Source organism: Electrona antarctica, assembly GCF_951216825.1.
Source record: "Electrona antarctica genome assembly, chromosome: 5".
Classification (NCBI taxonomy): Eukaryota; Metazoa; Chordata; class Actinopteri; order Myctophiformes; family Myctophidae; genus Electrona; species Electrona antarctica.
Window position 1 is genome coordinate 24,082,178 of NC_136810.1, and position 15,991 is coordinate 24,098,168.

The window sequence follows — 15,991 nt, forward strand, 5'->3', positions numbered from 1 at the left end:
ATGACTTATTCATGCTGGCTTGAAATTTTAATGGCCTTTGGAGCTGGATGACCTAATGAGAGAATCCAGAAGCGGTGCAACGCCGGTACAGTACAGCACCATGAATAATCGGACCCAAAATGGCTCCTGTGGCTCGAGCGCTGCTGAGCCCTCCGCCACGGCCGCCCCGGCACAGCACGGCACGGATGCCAGCAGCGCCAGCCGCGCCAGCTCGGACAACCCTCCGTGGAGAGAGTGTTATCACTGTCTGCACGCTCGGACGGTCATAGAAATGTCAAGCCGCTCTCTTTCAATGACCTTCAAAGTCTTGTTCTGTCAAATTCATGATATATATATATATATATATATATATATATATATATATATATATATACACATACAGGGAAAAAAATAAAACTAAAAACAATGCAGACGTGCTATTGATTCTGTTGTCGTTGTTTGTATGCAATAGATTGATTCCCAGCCTGTGTGGGTTGGGAGACAAAGTGGTCTGATGGGTGGGCCGCCAAACGCTTTCAGTATTTTCAAGAGGGCCTCATGCTCCAGAAACCCACTGCAATAGACGTTTACATCAATCAGTGCGACCGTCAGACTGTACTTGACCTTTGATTCAATAACTCACACTGCATGAGATTGCCAATTAATCCTTTTTGCAATGTCACACATTGCTGATGAATCAAGCACTTTCACGATTCCCAGTCATCCATTTTTTTTAAATGAAGCACAATTTTATTTGATCAAAGTAACAACTTTGATGCGGTTTCAGGGCACGTTCTGTTCATTAGGATTCTAAAACAGTGTGCTGAGAGAGATTTATCTTTGCCTGGTAGTCATCAACTATACCTGGAAGCCACAGTTAGAGCCGGGCCATTTTCATTGATTGAATTCTTTATTGGACAGAAATTTAAACAGCACAGAGGTACAGTACAGTATGACATTAAGGCACAAAAAAGTCCCGCGGACTTGTTTCTATTGTGGTCCTATGTATTCTGAACTGATATTAGTTTGTTATCATGATATGAGACTAGATATCGTGTAGGATGTTGGTTATCGAAATGTTGTGATGTACTGCAGCTTAGATGTTGATGTTGCCTGGTCTTAAGGTTGTAATGCAGGCTGCAGGTACGTATATATACGGACGTCGACGCTAGGTGGCGTCATATCCCAGGTTCGTATATAGTACCCCAACGTATACTCCATCTATATAATGGTTGAGGCCTACGGAAGCTTTTAACATTGGTCCGGTTCCTATGGCAACGCCCCACCGTTCCATCGCAAAAGCATATACGGTACATACGGTTAAAAAATTCTGGTATAAAGGATGTTTTTGTTTGGAAGGAGGTGTTTTAAGCGAAACTATTCCTAAGTTGGTGGTATAGCCTATATACTGTCTATCTTTACTGTTGGGCAGAAAACTCTTACCTTCATATTCAAACTTTTTGTGTTTTTTTTGTAAATAAATACTACTTGATCATACTACAGCGTCACACAAAAGCATCAAAAGTATATCTACAAGCTCGTTTTGAATTTGAATCCTGAAAAGTATCAGTACTGTACATAATGAGGTGTCCACCCGATAGTCGATATTCATTGTCAATAGCAGCTGTAGCCAGGTGCAATGTTCTCAGTAAAACCATGTTGTTGGAATGGAAATGTATACAGTAATCCATTTATTTTATTTTTTGTGTGTGCATACAGTAAGCTTTTCGTTGTCTGGGTTCTATGTTAGAAGTAAAGAAAAGGCAGTAAGATCTTTTAAACGGTATACTTCAATATTAAGTTCACAACTCATATCATCACAATTCAACAATGTTTTCTCATATTGCATGTTTTCCTAATATCATGCAGCCCTGTTGTGATTTTCTTCTGAAACCACATCGAGGTATTCCCCGAAAGCAAATATTTGATTCTGCCAATGTTGTCCCCCATCCCTAGCACCAGTCCCTCATCTTTTCATCTCTTGACTGTCCACTCCACACCGATGTATTCGCTTTCACACTCTTGCTTTTATCATTTGTTTGCCCTGTTAAGACAGCTAGTGATTTAGTGGTGGCAGGGCCAGCGGGATGACCTCCCCTGCCCTTTAAAGGCCAGTTTCATTATATTTGGGGTCCTTGGCCGCCTCGTCCGCATTGAGATGCATTGGCTGTCTCCCCTCTGGCCGCTACACAGCCTAACAACGTATTTACAGTATGTGGCGCTGAGCAGCGGTCGTTACCACAGGGCATAAAGCTGTCACCATGAGCCCACTACGCTATCACTATACCATCTCCCCAGGCAACTAAAAAACTCGATCTCAATTCTTTGGCCCCGGCGCACAAACAATAACCCACATGTTCAGTGGTGGAAGAAGTAGATTGTTTACTTAAGTAAAAGTATAGCAATACCACGGTGGAGAAATACTTTGTTACGTCCTGTATTCGGAATGTTACTTGAGTAAAAGTCACAAACATACGAAAAGTACCAAAAGTAATGGTACTCATTTTACAAGTTGTTATTAATAAGGGCAAGGGCAGGGGCCCTGTCCAGAGCCTGGGCAGAGGCTTTTGTGCTGGTTCTGGACAACCGGAGATCCGACGGACCGGGCACTGCACTCCCTGTGGTGCTGTGGAACGTGTGTGTCGAATTTGAAGTCGGTGAAGTCGGGGGTTTTTGAGTTACGTGGATTACAGACGTACACACGTACGTATACAGAGACTTGGTGAATTTGTAGATTATAATAATCTAAACCTACAGAATATAACGTAAGGCTGTTTTAAAATAACTGTAGTGGAGTAACAAGTTGCCTCAGTTTCCCTCTGAGGTGTAGTGGAGTAGAAGTATAAACTATCAAAAAAAATTAAATACTCAAGTAAAGTAAAAGTAACTAGTACAGTACTTGAATAAATCGTTGCTGTCGGGCAAAAAACTCTTTATCTCCACAGTCTAACTTTTGTGTGAATTAACACCCTATACTCGATCAGTGTCACACAAGCCTGAGTCAAAAGTAGCAGATCTTCAAGCTTGAAACACGGCAGGAAGCAACACGTTTTGAGCTTGTAGATCTGCTACTTTACCTTTTTTTTTTATATTAATCCTGAAAAGTAACAGTTTTGGACACAATGAGGTTTCCGCCCCGACAAAATGTACTTTACTTTTCGCCATTCACTGTATTGAACTGACTGCGTTTGTTGGCCCTTATCAGTTCCCTGGCTCATGATGGAGTGGGACAGACTTTAGCAGTCAGACACTGTATACTGTAGTATACTATACTGTATCAGCCTTCCCCCACCACCACCATTAGTTTTCCATTATAACAATGGGCTTCAACAATGAAGTGTCCTTCTCCAAACACTACATAAATCTGCCTGTCCATTTTCATTGTCGCGCATAAACAGCTACAGTACACACACACACACACACACACACACACACACACACACACACACACACACACATAAACACAGGCACGTAAACACAGGCACGTACACACGTGTGCACGTACACACACATTCACAGACACACACATTCACACGAGGGCGAGAAGCAGGCGAGGTCGCGTGCACGCATCCGCCTAGGTGACGGCAGACGAGCGCTGGCGCTTTGGCATGTCTTCTCCATGTATGGCTATCCAGGGTTAGATGAGGTCAGTCTCATGATCTTCATATATGGAGATGGCCATATATGGTGGCATGATGTGTCAAGCGGCGTGATGTCACGAACGTGACCATATATCGAGGCGTGATGTCATGAGGCGTGACCATATGGAGGTGTGATGTCACGAGGCGTGACCATATGGAGGCGTGATGTCACGAGGCGTGACCATATGGAGGCGTGATGTCACGAGGCGTGACCATATGGAGGCGTGATGTCACGAGGCGTGACCACGTATGGAGGTGTGACCATCATAGTAAATGCGATTTACGTCGCAATAAACACAAAGGCACACGCGTGCACGTACACACATTCACAGACACACACACACACACGCGCGTGCAGGCGCACGCACACACCATCATTCAAGAGAGCTAATAAAAATGATTGCTCCCTGAAATATTAAAATGGTTGGAATGCTGATTAAAAAGTTTTTTTTTGTATTCTTGAAGACCACATTTGTTCCGCACTGTGTGGCATTTATAAATGCCCAAAATAGTTCTACTAATCAGCTTTGTAATGGAAAATTGGTTGCAGAACAACAGCAATCAAAATGTATCCAAGCCCAACAACGCTATGCTTCTCAAATACTGAACACATTATTTGCCTGATGGGAAACATAATGATAAGATCTGGTGAGAATGAACAGACAATTGACTCACTCACTCACTCACACACACACAAACATGTTTGTATTACTATACTTGAGGACATAACAATTTTAGGACACCGATTTAATGAACGTCTTTTCCCATTCCCTAAAGCCAGAAAAAAGTTAATATATAAGCAGAAATAATATCACAGGGACTCGTGTGGCGTATTGTGAGCTTGTAGATCCTCTATTTTTGGTGGGCGACACCAGCGTGCAACTATAAATCAGGCATAATAACTCTTAACCCCTAAATGGTGCATTTATATAGTGCTTTTATCCAAAGAGCTTTACATAGATTGTGCATTACATTCACCCATTCGCACACACATTCATACACCGATGACGGGGGGAACCATGCAAGGCACCAACCTGCACATCGGGAGAAATTAGGGGTTCAGAGTCTTGCTCAAGGACACTTCGACACTAACTCTGGGGGGTAACCTGGGATCGAACTGGGAACCTCACGTTTCCCATCCGACCGCTCTACCGGCCACTCCCCTGAGCCGCCCCGTGGCCCCTAATCCTGACATCTAAATGTCGAATGAATGAATGAATGAAAACCTTTATTCCGAACATGTTAAAATTAGACAAAAGTCAAATAATTTAAATAAGTGCAATATAGGACAAATAAAGTATTATAATTCTTCTATTCTTTACATGTTCGAAAAGGATTAGGGAGAAGTAAAACACTTATATAACCCTATCCCTTTATTACTGGTCATTCAGCGTCATCACTTGACGTCAATACATACTAACAATCCAACATGGTATAAACTTAAATAAAGTCATTCACTTAAGAGAAATTAAGTAGATAATTAAATGTAATAGTGTAAGTCATATCTATTTATACATATTTATATGATCTATAATGTATTCTATTCTATATTCTATATTATATTTCATATAATACATACATTTGGCATATTATATATAGTCATGCATACATCATACAAACAAGTAGAGTTATCGAATAAAATCATAACACTGATCCCAATTTGAATCTTTTCCTTTTTTTGTACAATAAAACAATATTTTTTAACAATTTTATTATATTAGTTTTTATTAGGTTTTTTATAGACATGACATACAGGACATACAATGACACAATGACACATACACCAGACTAGACAATGTATAAAACGAGTGGCAAACCTATCGTGATAAGATAACGGGCTATGAACACAACAATCATAAGACATCAACAAGAGTACAGCAGCAGGGCATACAGAACATAATCAACAAGAGAGCACAGCAACAGGGCAAACAGGCCAGCGGTTACACAGCAGAGTCAAGGTGAGTTGTAATAGGGCCCCATATATATTCAAATGTTGCTATGCTATCTTGGCCGTTGCATCGCAACCTCTCCAAATGTATCAATGATATAAATTCATTGAGCCATTTAGAGAAACAGGGCACAATGGGTGTCCTCCATTCAGCCAATATAATTCGTTTGGCTACCAATGTACCGAGCATCAGCGTCTGCTGTGTAGTGTATGGAAGCGCGAGGGAGGCATCAGAGCAGCCGAAGAGGGCAGCTAGAACATCAGGAACAATGTTAATACGGTATACTCTTGAGTACCATGCAAAAATATTTTTCCAAAAAAAGATAATCTTTGGACAGGACCAGAAAGTGTGGCCCAGAGTGCCCTTGAAGATGTTGCATCTACCACATATGTCAGAAACAGCTGAGTACATTTTGTTCATTTTGACTTTTGAGTAATGTAGTCTATGGATGACTTTAAACTGGATGAGTTGTAATCTAGAGTTGACTGAACCAGAATGGATCCTCCTTAACCCCTCGCTCCATATCTCATCTGACAGCTCCAGGCCAATATCCTCCTCCCAGGCAGCCTTTATATGGTTTGTTGATGGGATAGATAGTTTGGAGAATAGTGAGACAAATTTTGAGACAAGTTGTTTGGAGTTGGGATGTTGTTTCAATAGCGCATGTAAACAGTGATCCTGAGGTAAATTTAGAAAATTATGAAATTGATTTTGAGAAAAATGTCTAACTTGTAAATAGCGGAAAAAATGGGAGTGTGGGAGAGAGAATACTTCTTTCAGCTCAGAAAATGATGCAAATTGATTGTCTATATATAGATCTGAAAATTTGGTCAGGCCCTTGTCCTTCCAAAGAGCAAAGGCTGCAATATTTTTTAACAATAACATAACTTTTCTCTTGTGATTTGACAAATTCAACCACAAGTAACAAGTACAAACACACATGCGAGTGCACGCACACACACACACAGACAATCCACCACCCTTCCCCGCACCCTGCCTACACAAAAATAAAAATACATACACAAACAAGCATATCAAAATAGACACATTACTGTGCATGTACATGCATGCCCCCTGTAGCACCCACGTCTCTCTGTGACTCTCGCACACAGTTGTCAAGGTGATGCCGTTTGCCGTTTACAATTATGCTCTGCATGAAGCTGACCTGTGAGGTGGACCCCCCCACACACACACACACACACACACGCACGCACACACACACACACACACACACACGCGCAAACACACCCACACACACACACAACTTCTTGTCCCAGAAAACGGCAGGACAAAGTGATCTGAGAGAAAACGGCTAACCTGACAGCAAACTTGCAAACAACTTGTCATGATAATATAATATAATATTATTACATTTATATTACTGTATATATTATTATTATTATTATATTTTTATTCTGACTTAAATTATAAGTCACGACAATGCTTTATCATCTCATTCCGCATACATTTTGGAGGTGATTGATTAGCCATAATGGCTGACTGGAGTCCCTCAGGGCTCTACTAGTGTATTTTCTCTGTTATTGTGGGGAAAGTGTTTGCTGAAAATAGCGGATGGGTTATTTTCGGCACATGGAGGATGTCACTCACGAGGGAGTGAGGCGTTCACAGCCCCGGGGGAAGCCTGGGGGTAGCCAGCCGGGGGACGGATTTGGACAAGTCCAGTTTTAATGTTCGTGGAAGCCATGTTTTACGGTCACGGACCTTCATAATGAATGGGGGTAAGGAATGAATGAATGTTTACGTATATGAGACACAGATACATACAGTATAGATGGCCGTATGTGGGTGAGCGAGGCAGGAACATGGGAGACAGAGAGAGTGACTCAAGCTATAGCTAGTCGTACGATATAGCAGATGGAAGTATAATTTCCGGGGCGCTTAGGTAGACTTTTTAGTCTCATGTCCCAAACTGTTACCTTTCAGGATTCAAATTAAAAAATAGCTAAAGTAGCAGATCAAAGTGCATCGCTTCGAGCTTGTGGATCTGTTACTTTTGATGTGATGATGTAGTAGGGCATTCATTTACAATAAAACAAATATATATATATATGGAGATAGGAGGTTTCTGCTCAAAACCAATGAGCAATGATTTGTTATTGTGACCAAAGTTCGCAGTTAACTATGAAACCTTGCGTTTTTGTCACGTCATGTCACACTCAATTTAATCACTCAATTTTGTCACTCAATTTGTCACGTCACGTCATATATTGTGCCCAGGTCTCGTGACATCACTATGACATCATATGGGATGATAGTAAATCAGGGATCATATCATAGTAAATGCGACCTGCTGTCGCAATTGAGCTCATATAAGGAGATGCCTGATGTCATCAATATTCGTATATGTATATATGTCAGAACCTGTTCTGACATTCCATATGTTGATCCTTCCCCATCCATTCTTCCTCTTCGATGTCTCCCTTGTGACTGATACTGCCTGTCCATTTAAACGCTAAATAACTGGCTGCCCCAAAGTTATTTGTGCAGCCACGCCTGGCAGCCGGTGAGAAAAAGTTCTCAACAGGCCCGAAAATTAAGGTCCTACTTGGGCCCTCATCAAACCCTGTACACTCACGACACTTCCCCTGCTGCAACCCTTATATCTCCATATATGGAGCTGACCTGTTCTAACATTCCATGTGTTGATCTGACCTCATCAAACCCTGTACACTCAAGACAGTGAAGACACGCTCCATATATGGCTCCATATGTGCACGCGGCCTCGACCTTTATGCCAACATGGCACCCTTCTCACAACAATATGAGATGTCTCCATTTATCACTATTCAAATGACACTGATTTAGCAACAAAAAAAAAAGAAAGAAAAAAAACATTATTCATGGTGCTCATTCTGAGCACCATGAAATCACAGCGTTTACGGTGGATCGCAGAACCCTCTGGTCATGGCTAGATAGGCCCAGCTAAGAGGCAGCAGGGAATCCCATCTCCGGCTGCGCACAACAGAGGGGAACCTAAATACCACAAAATACTATTTACTGTGCCTTTTTAAATCCACTAGCATTACAACAGCTCAGTGCCAAAGAGACAAGCAGGCGGCTGAAAGGACCAGCCATGCCTTTTGCTCTACAGAGGGATTGTGGTAAGGAGAGACAATGCTCTTATGTATGGAGCTGTAATCCAGATCAGTGTAGCGTGTGAATTCATACATAAAACGGCCACACTGTTCCTTCCCTGGCTCCCACCCTGGCCTTTACTCCCTCATCATCGTACCACTCTCCCTTTGGCTCTTTCTCAATTTACGACTTACAATTTAGGCCTTTAGCAGACGCTCTTAATCCACCGCGATTTACAGTAAGCAAGGTAAACCCGAGGTAATACATGAAATGCATAGAAATAGTAATCATCAGTCAGTCTGTCTCTCCAGTTCAACCTCTCTTCATTCTTATTCGCTACAAGCTATCTCGCTCATGCCCTCATACCCACTGTGAAACTCAGGCGGTTTATTTAAGCTGTCACTATTCACTCTTCATTCTACGTGTTAGCTGTCACAAATGTTGTGCAGCCCTAGTGTTCAAAACCCCTCCACCTCCCCGGCCTCCTCCCTGTGGCATGTGGCATGTTGATGGACGATTCTGTGATTGTACTGTGGTTCTATGGATTGTACTATATGTGGTATCTTAACTCCTGCAATTGAAGGTTCTATTTTATGTTCATGTCTAATAAGTATCTTATGCTCTGCTCCAGGGGGTTTGTGATCTCAGATTCTGTCTCATGCTTGTGCAGGTGAACTGTGAATATTGCATGAGCAGAGCCACACCGCCAAACTGAATGCCATATCATTGCAACAAATGGTAAATGGTTAATCTCGAGTGTCTAAAGGAATTTAAATGATAATATCACAAATCAATTTAAAAAAGACAACCTATTTTTCTTTAAGACCTTGAAAGGCGTGTTTTCGTTGTGATACTATAGCATTGCTATCAAAATATTAAAGTAGGCTTATATCTACAGTTGGAGGCCATCGATATTGTCCTTTTCTTTTTGCTGAGGTTTGCGTGATCTGCGCAAAAGGACAGTTAACCCATTTTGGGCGGGAACCCCTTTTGGTGTTTTAAACATTGTTATAATTTAGCTATTGAAAAATAGCAGATCTACAAGCTCATAGCGCGCCACGAGCTTGTAGGTCTGCTATTTTTGAAAAATCGTGAAAATATTTATTTCAGAAAACTGGAGGATTTAGAAGGATTTTTTTAAATTTTGAGGTCAGGCCTAAATGGGTCAAATGATAAGGGACAATATCGGTGGCACCCAACTGTACTATGTTAGTTTTGTTGCTCCTGGCCGGAAACAAAAAATAAACATGCTTTGAAGATGCACACGGCCCACCCAGAAGGCTGCCGTGTTGGTCGGTCAGAGGGGTGGGCCGCAAACGCTTCCCATATAGATTTCCAGGTGGGTTAGGGTTAGTCCATAAAAGCTGCTCTATCCCACTCCTCTTCTCCAGCATCCATATGCTTCCTTCCCCTCCTCATCCTCCTCCCGTACAGGATGAAAGGACAAAAGAGGCATCCTTCATCCTCCCTGCAACGCGTCACTGGCCCCTATCCCAGCACAGCTCCGCTATGTGCTTCCCTGAATGCCAAAAAATGGGAGTACTTTTCCCACCACTGAGTGTATGTTGGAGGGGGTTCTCCAACATACACTCAGTGGTGGGAAAAGTACTCCCATTTTTTCAATACTGTAGACAGATATTGTTACAAGTAAAGGTCTGGAATTGAACATTTACTTAAAGGAGCATTCAGTGATTTGGGTGATTTGGAAAAAAACCCGGTCCACCCGGTAACAAGATGTGCACATGCACACGCTCTACAGTGGGGGAAGTACAACAGACCAACAGCACGTGCACCAATGCCCGCCCCACTCGATCATGATTGGAGGAAGGCCCCTCTCATCCTGATTGGATGAAGGCTTTGCCACTCAAAGCCCAAACCGAAACTAGGGTTTTTTGACCCCAGGGGCTCACTGGGGACAGGGAGGAACTCCTTATATGGTCAGCACACTTTATAGTAGGTAGGATTATCCAAAAAATAAGAAAAAATAAGTGATATTTGAATTAAGTGAAATCACTGAATATACCTTTAAGTAAATGTATAAAAGTATTGGTATCAAAATGACATTATGTAGAATGTCCTATTTCACAAGTTCAAAAAAATCTTTTGAAAATCTACAGATCCACAAGCTCAGATCTATAAGCTCACAAGCTCACAATGTAAGCTTGTATAGATTGGCAATTTTTTTGGCTGAAATGTAGGGCTGATGTGGTGAAGTGGAAGCGGTTTTGTAATAAATCAAAATCTACAAATCTACGATCTAACTAGTAACTAAAGTTTTCAAATAAATACTGGTACAATATTTGGATCCGAGATTTAGTGGAGTAGAAGTACTGAAAATTGGAGAAATACTCCAAGTAAAAGTACCTCAAAATTGTAGACTGTGAGATTACTTGAGTAAATTGACTTGGTTACTTTACACCACTGCATACACTACATACCACCTCTCTCCTAAATTAGGCATGATTAATGTGTGTGCCACGCATTGGGCCGTCTTAATTAAATAACACCATCTTAATTAGGGGCTGATTTCTGCCGGTTAATGGCAACCGCAATACGTCGGGGATGGGATTTGCGGTGAGACAGAATGTCGGCGAGACCGCGCCGTCAAACTCCACGGGCGGGCGGTCACACTCCTCCGGGTTCACGCAAACAGACGTCCTTAATCTGACAGTTGCATTAAAATGCAAATAGGCCCAGATGTGCGAGGGACTGTGGTAACAAGTGTGGATTACCTCCCCCAGGGAGCCACAATGGAGGGACCTACTCCCCTAGATAGACGATAAGCCCAGGTTGGAAGCTGGCTGATATAGCTGTTGACCCGGGGGCGGTTTGTTTCAATATTGGCTCATGGTGTTACTGTCACAGATACGGTTATATCGACTCTGTTCCGTCGGGCGGAAACCTTGTATGTCCAAAACACGTCATCTTTCAGGAAATGTCAAAAAGAACCTGTGCTCCAATGGATGCAATGCAGCTATATGTCACAAGCTCTTGTTAAAACGTTTAATTGGTATTACAGTGTAAAATCCACACACACACACATTTAACCACTTTCATGTTAAATGTTATTTTCTTTCAAAAATAGCAGAAATAGCTTGTAGAGACGTTATTTTTGCTACTACTGTTTCTTACGAATTTAAGAAGAAAAATGAAATCAACAACCTAAAAAGTAGAAATATGGAGATACAAGGTTTCTGCCCGACAGCGATGCATGTATAGTCCTGGCAATCTCTCAGAGGCGAGAGATAACACAGGAATCAATTGCTCTATGACTAATCGTGAAAACAATAATCTAGAAATGGAACATGATGTTACCCCGCCCATCATTGATGGTTTTACAGGGCCGTTGCTGTCGTGACTGGATAAGGAATGGCTTAGTTTATCTGACTTGCGCGGTTGTACCGCTATAGCTCTAATTAAATCATGCTCAGCGCGGTCTGAAAGGTCAGACAGAATGGAAGCATACCAATGAGGGCAGCAAGCATACGGCGTCAGGTCAGAGGGACAGCGGGGAGACAGACACATGCCCTCCTCCTCTCTAGACGCATGCACGCACGCACGCACGCACGCACGCACGCACGCACGCACGCACGCACGCACGCACGCACGCAGCTACAGTAGCGCCACTGAAACACATGCACACATGTTGACAAAACAAAGCAATGTGAGCAATGTGTAACAAAATTCACGGGAGGGTTCACAGGTCAGCCAACCACGGTTATTATAATGTAGGCCTAGTATTATACTGTAGTTATACTGTACCTAAAGATAGATATTGAAACTATCACTATCTAACTGAAACTGTATTGTTGTGTGTTTACAAAACTAACCGAAACAAACTAAATTGAGAGAAAATTACCTTCATTTCTGCTTTTGCCAACATCTTACATAAGCCTAGTATTTTGGTTGCATATGCCAGCACAGAATCTGGCACAGCTAAAAACATTGTCTGTGCCAGGTTCCGAATGTGAATCGCACTCTCTCCGCCAAAACAAATGCCACAACTATTAATAGTAAACTTACCAAACTAAACTAAAACCAAGCTTTTTTAAAATGAACTAATAGCAAACCTGCTTTTAAAAAAATGAATAAAAATTATAACTATAACAAAAAGTCAAAACAAAACAAAAGAAAATAAATATAGACTAAGGCTACGCAAAAGAACATTCTGAGCTAAAATAACCTTGCAGCCAAACGGAAACCTCTCTCCTGTAAGTGTTCCATCTCAACTGGAAGTCTCTCTCAGGGGCACCATGCTGTTGCCATTATGCCTGGCTCAGACCATGCCAAAACACCTAGCTTTTTAAAAGCCTTGGCCATAATGACACCTCTCACTGGACCGTCCTTTCAATCCAGGTGGGGTGGGCGAGGGAAAATTGCATTCATTCTCACCCAGGGGTTAGAAATATCAACAAAGGGAAATTGTAGGCTACTTTCCTTCTTGTGTTGTGTGGAACTACTGTACAACTGATTCACAGAGGGGGGTGAAACTAAAGGGGGGTGGAGGCTGCGGGTGGGGGTGGGTATAGCGGGTGGTGGGGAGCGTACAGAAAGGGTGTGGACACGGATCAAAGGACTCTCACAGCATCGTCGGTGCTGCAGCACTTCCATTCTCCATCCATAATATAAAGTCTGATTTATCCCTATAGTTGTGTGCCGGTGTTGCGTGCCAAAAGTACTACCTGATCTACAAGCTTTCAATGTGTCATGATGCGACACGTTGTGAGCTTCAGTGATGTTACTGTAAATAGGTTTTCAATGTAATGGGTCAGGGACCCAGGGGTGGTCTTTTAGATGGGTCCCAGGGACATTGTATGAGTCCTACGGTACTTCAACGACGTTAGAGTACAGTACTGAGTACAGTATTGCATCCCAGGACCCCCGCGGAGGGTGACATGATTGCGTCCTTTCTCAATTTAGTGAGTCTAAGGATGCAGGCTATTTGGTATTTGCATCACTGAGCTTGTAGATCAGCTATTTTTGGTGTGACACATTCCCCCACTCCCTCCCTCTCTTCCTTCCCTCCTGTCACTGCTTCATTTGAGCTGTGCTGTCCCAGCCCGGAGCCATCCTTCCGAAGCCTAATTTATGAAAACAGCAGACCTGCGAGCTCATTGCTGTTTACGGCGCGCGGCACCGTCATGCGGACGGAGCACACATTATTTAGACTTGAGGCTTGAGGAGGGGTAGGAGGAGGGAGGGAGGGGGGTGTCTGTCCCAGCAGAGTGTGAACACTGCTCTTACACATCGGGTCTTTGACAGAGACGTAAACACTAATGGTTTTTGGCAGGACCCGGTCCCGCAGCGGCCATGCGTGCAACAGCATACAGCATACACAGAGCCAGGGAGAGAGGGGATGGATGGATGGATGGGGGGGATTGGACATCTGCAAAGATCAAGCGGGCTGGTTATAGAGGCTATAGAGGCCCACTCGCTTTACAACAGCGCCATCTGTCTGTGAGTGGAGAGCTTTACAGCAGGCGATGACTGAACACAACATGAATGGTTGGAGATGATTGTCATTTTCTTGAATTATGCCTGTTGGATTTGTTTTCACAGTTTGTTATGAATGTTGCATCTGGAGAACTACAGATGGCTTAATCGGAGAATGCCAATGTATATGACTTTAATTGTAAGTTCTGATTAATCAGTTTAATTCATAGATGCTTGCACATATATGTAATATGTAATTGTTTGCATATTATGTTTTATAGTGATTGACAGTCTCGGGAGTTGACAAAAAGTGCAGTGGCAACTTGAAAGCACGCACGCACGCACGCACGCACGCACGCACGCACGCACGCACGCACGCACGCACGCACGCACGCACGCACGCACACACACCTACCTATATCTATAGACAGCTAAATTAAATCCTCTCTTTAGTGAACACACTAAGTGGGAAGAAAAAAGTGGAAGCTGTCCTGAGTCTGCAACATTTATGGTGCGGTGGGGACCTCTGCCCCTCTGCTCAGCCATGCAATCCCCTTCCCTCGGCCAACTGAAAAGAGCTGACATGATGGATGCCGATGTCACGGCGCGGGCCAAAGTGACGGATGGGCCGATTATACAAACTCATCCCTCTAGTCGTGGAAAAACACAACACCTCTCCTTTGAGCTAATAGCCTTCATCTGCCTCTGCCTTATGGACGCTAAGCCGTTACGATGGGGGAAAGAAAAAAAAACAGCTTCAGATGGGACAAATCCCATTACTAGGCGCGGTTTCACCCCTGACAGCTTGCATTTCAACAGACACCTGTCACGTTGATGCTTTACAACCCAAACAAACCTCACGGTAAATCAGCCCCCATGTGACCTCCAGGCTGGCTGGCTTCAAGGGCATCCCCCCCACCCCCCCCCCACTCCCCCCAGACAGACACATTGCAAATGCACAAACGGATTCCTGTCAGCTTCTTGATATGTGCATGTGCTCCGCTTTATGTGGCAGTTTCTCAGTACGTTAGAGGACAAAGGGGGGGCAGGGGGGGACGGGGAGATGTTTTCCTTTGAAACCAAAGCTGTCAAAATAACGTCAATGTTCTAGGCAAGAGGAGGCAGATGTGTGTTGAAGTTGAGGTGATCTTTCAGGTTAACCACCCTTCCCTTGAAGGAGGAAGGCCTCCCCGTGTAATTTATAGGCTGGGGTTCATTAATCAGACTGGTATTGAGCCTCCACTCAGGCAAGATGTTTGGATCAATTACAGAACGCCAACGGAAGGGAGTGTGTGCTACCGAGGTCTCTAACGAATGGCAGCAGAGAACTATGGGGTGCAACAGTTATTCCAACTGACCAATTTAATCCAATATAAAAACTATTGACAATTGATTAAATAACAAAAACATATATAATAAAACCTTATTTTGCTTATATGTAAAGTATATATAATTCTCTCAGAAATTGAAGAAAATAGTTGATCTACAAGCCGTTTACTATTTTGGCATAACACCGTTGTTCAACAAAGTATATGATTATGCGGCACAGCGGCAGTGGTTAGTCAATTTGTTGATAACATATTAAAACCTCCCTTCACCTTTATTTGATTCATCGAAAAAGTAGTCGATAGAATTATCACACAGAAATTAAATAATGGCTAGTTGCAGCCCTCAGACAGGAATGCTATAGGACTGAGTGACCAAACTTACCCCATGCTTCCATTCATCAGAAGGAACAGGTTGTAGATGTGGGAGAAGATGAAGAGGAACAGGATGGTGCTGAAGAACATGGTCATCCAAGAGCCGTGGTCCTCACGGAACATTTTGAGACGCAGATATCGACCTGTCGGGAGCAGGAAAGAAATGACACGGCTGGTTAGTTGCTCTTCAAAT

At 42.9% G+C, this 15,991-nt stretch overlaps 1 protein-coding gene across 1 annotated transcript in view; it reads right to left on the reverse strand.

Annotated features, from left to right (window-relative positions):
• tmem117 (transmembrane protein 117) overlaps positions 1-15,991 on the reverse strand; it is a 101,180-nt gene that overhangs the window by 36,421 nt on the left and 48,768 nt on the right. The window contains exon 3 of the mRNA XM_079500916.1: positions 15,809-15,941. Coding sequence (XP_079357042.1) covers positions 15,809-15,941 — 133 coding nt within the window. The remainder of the gene's footprint in view (positions 1-15,808; positions 15,942-15,991) is intronic.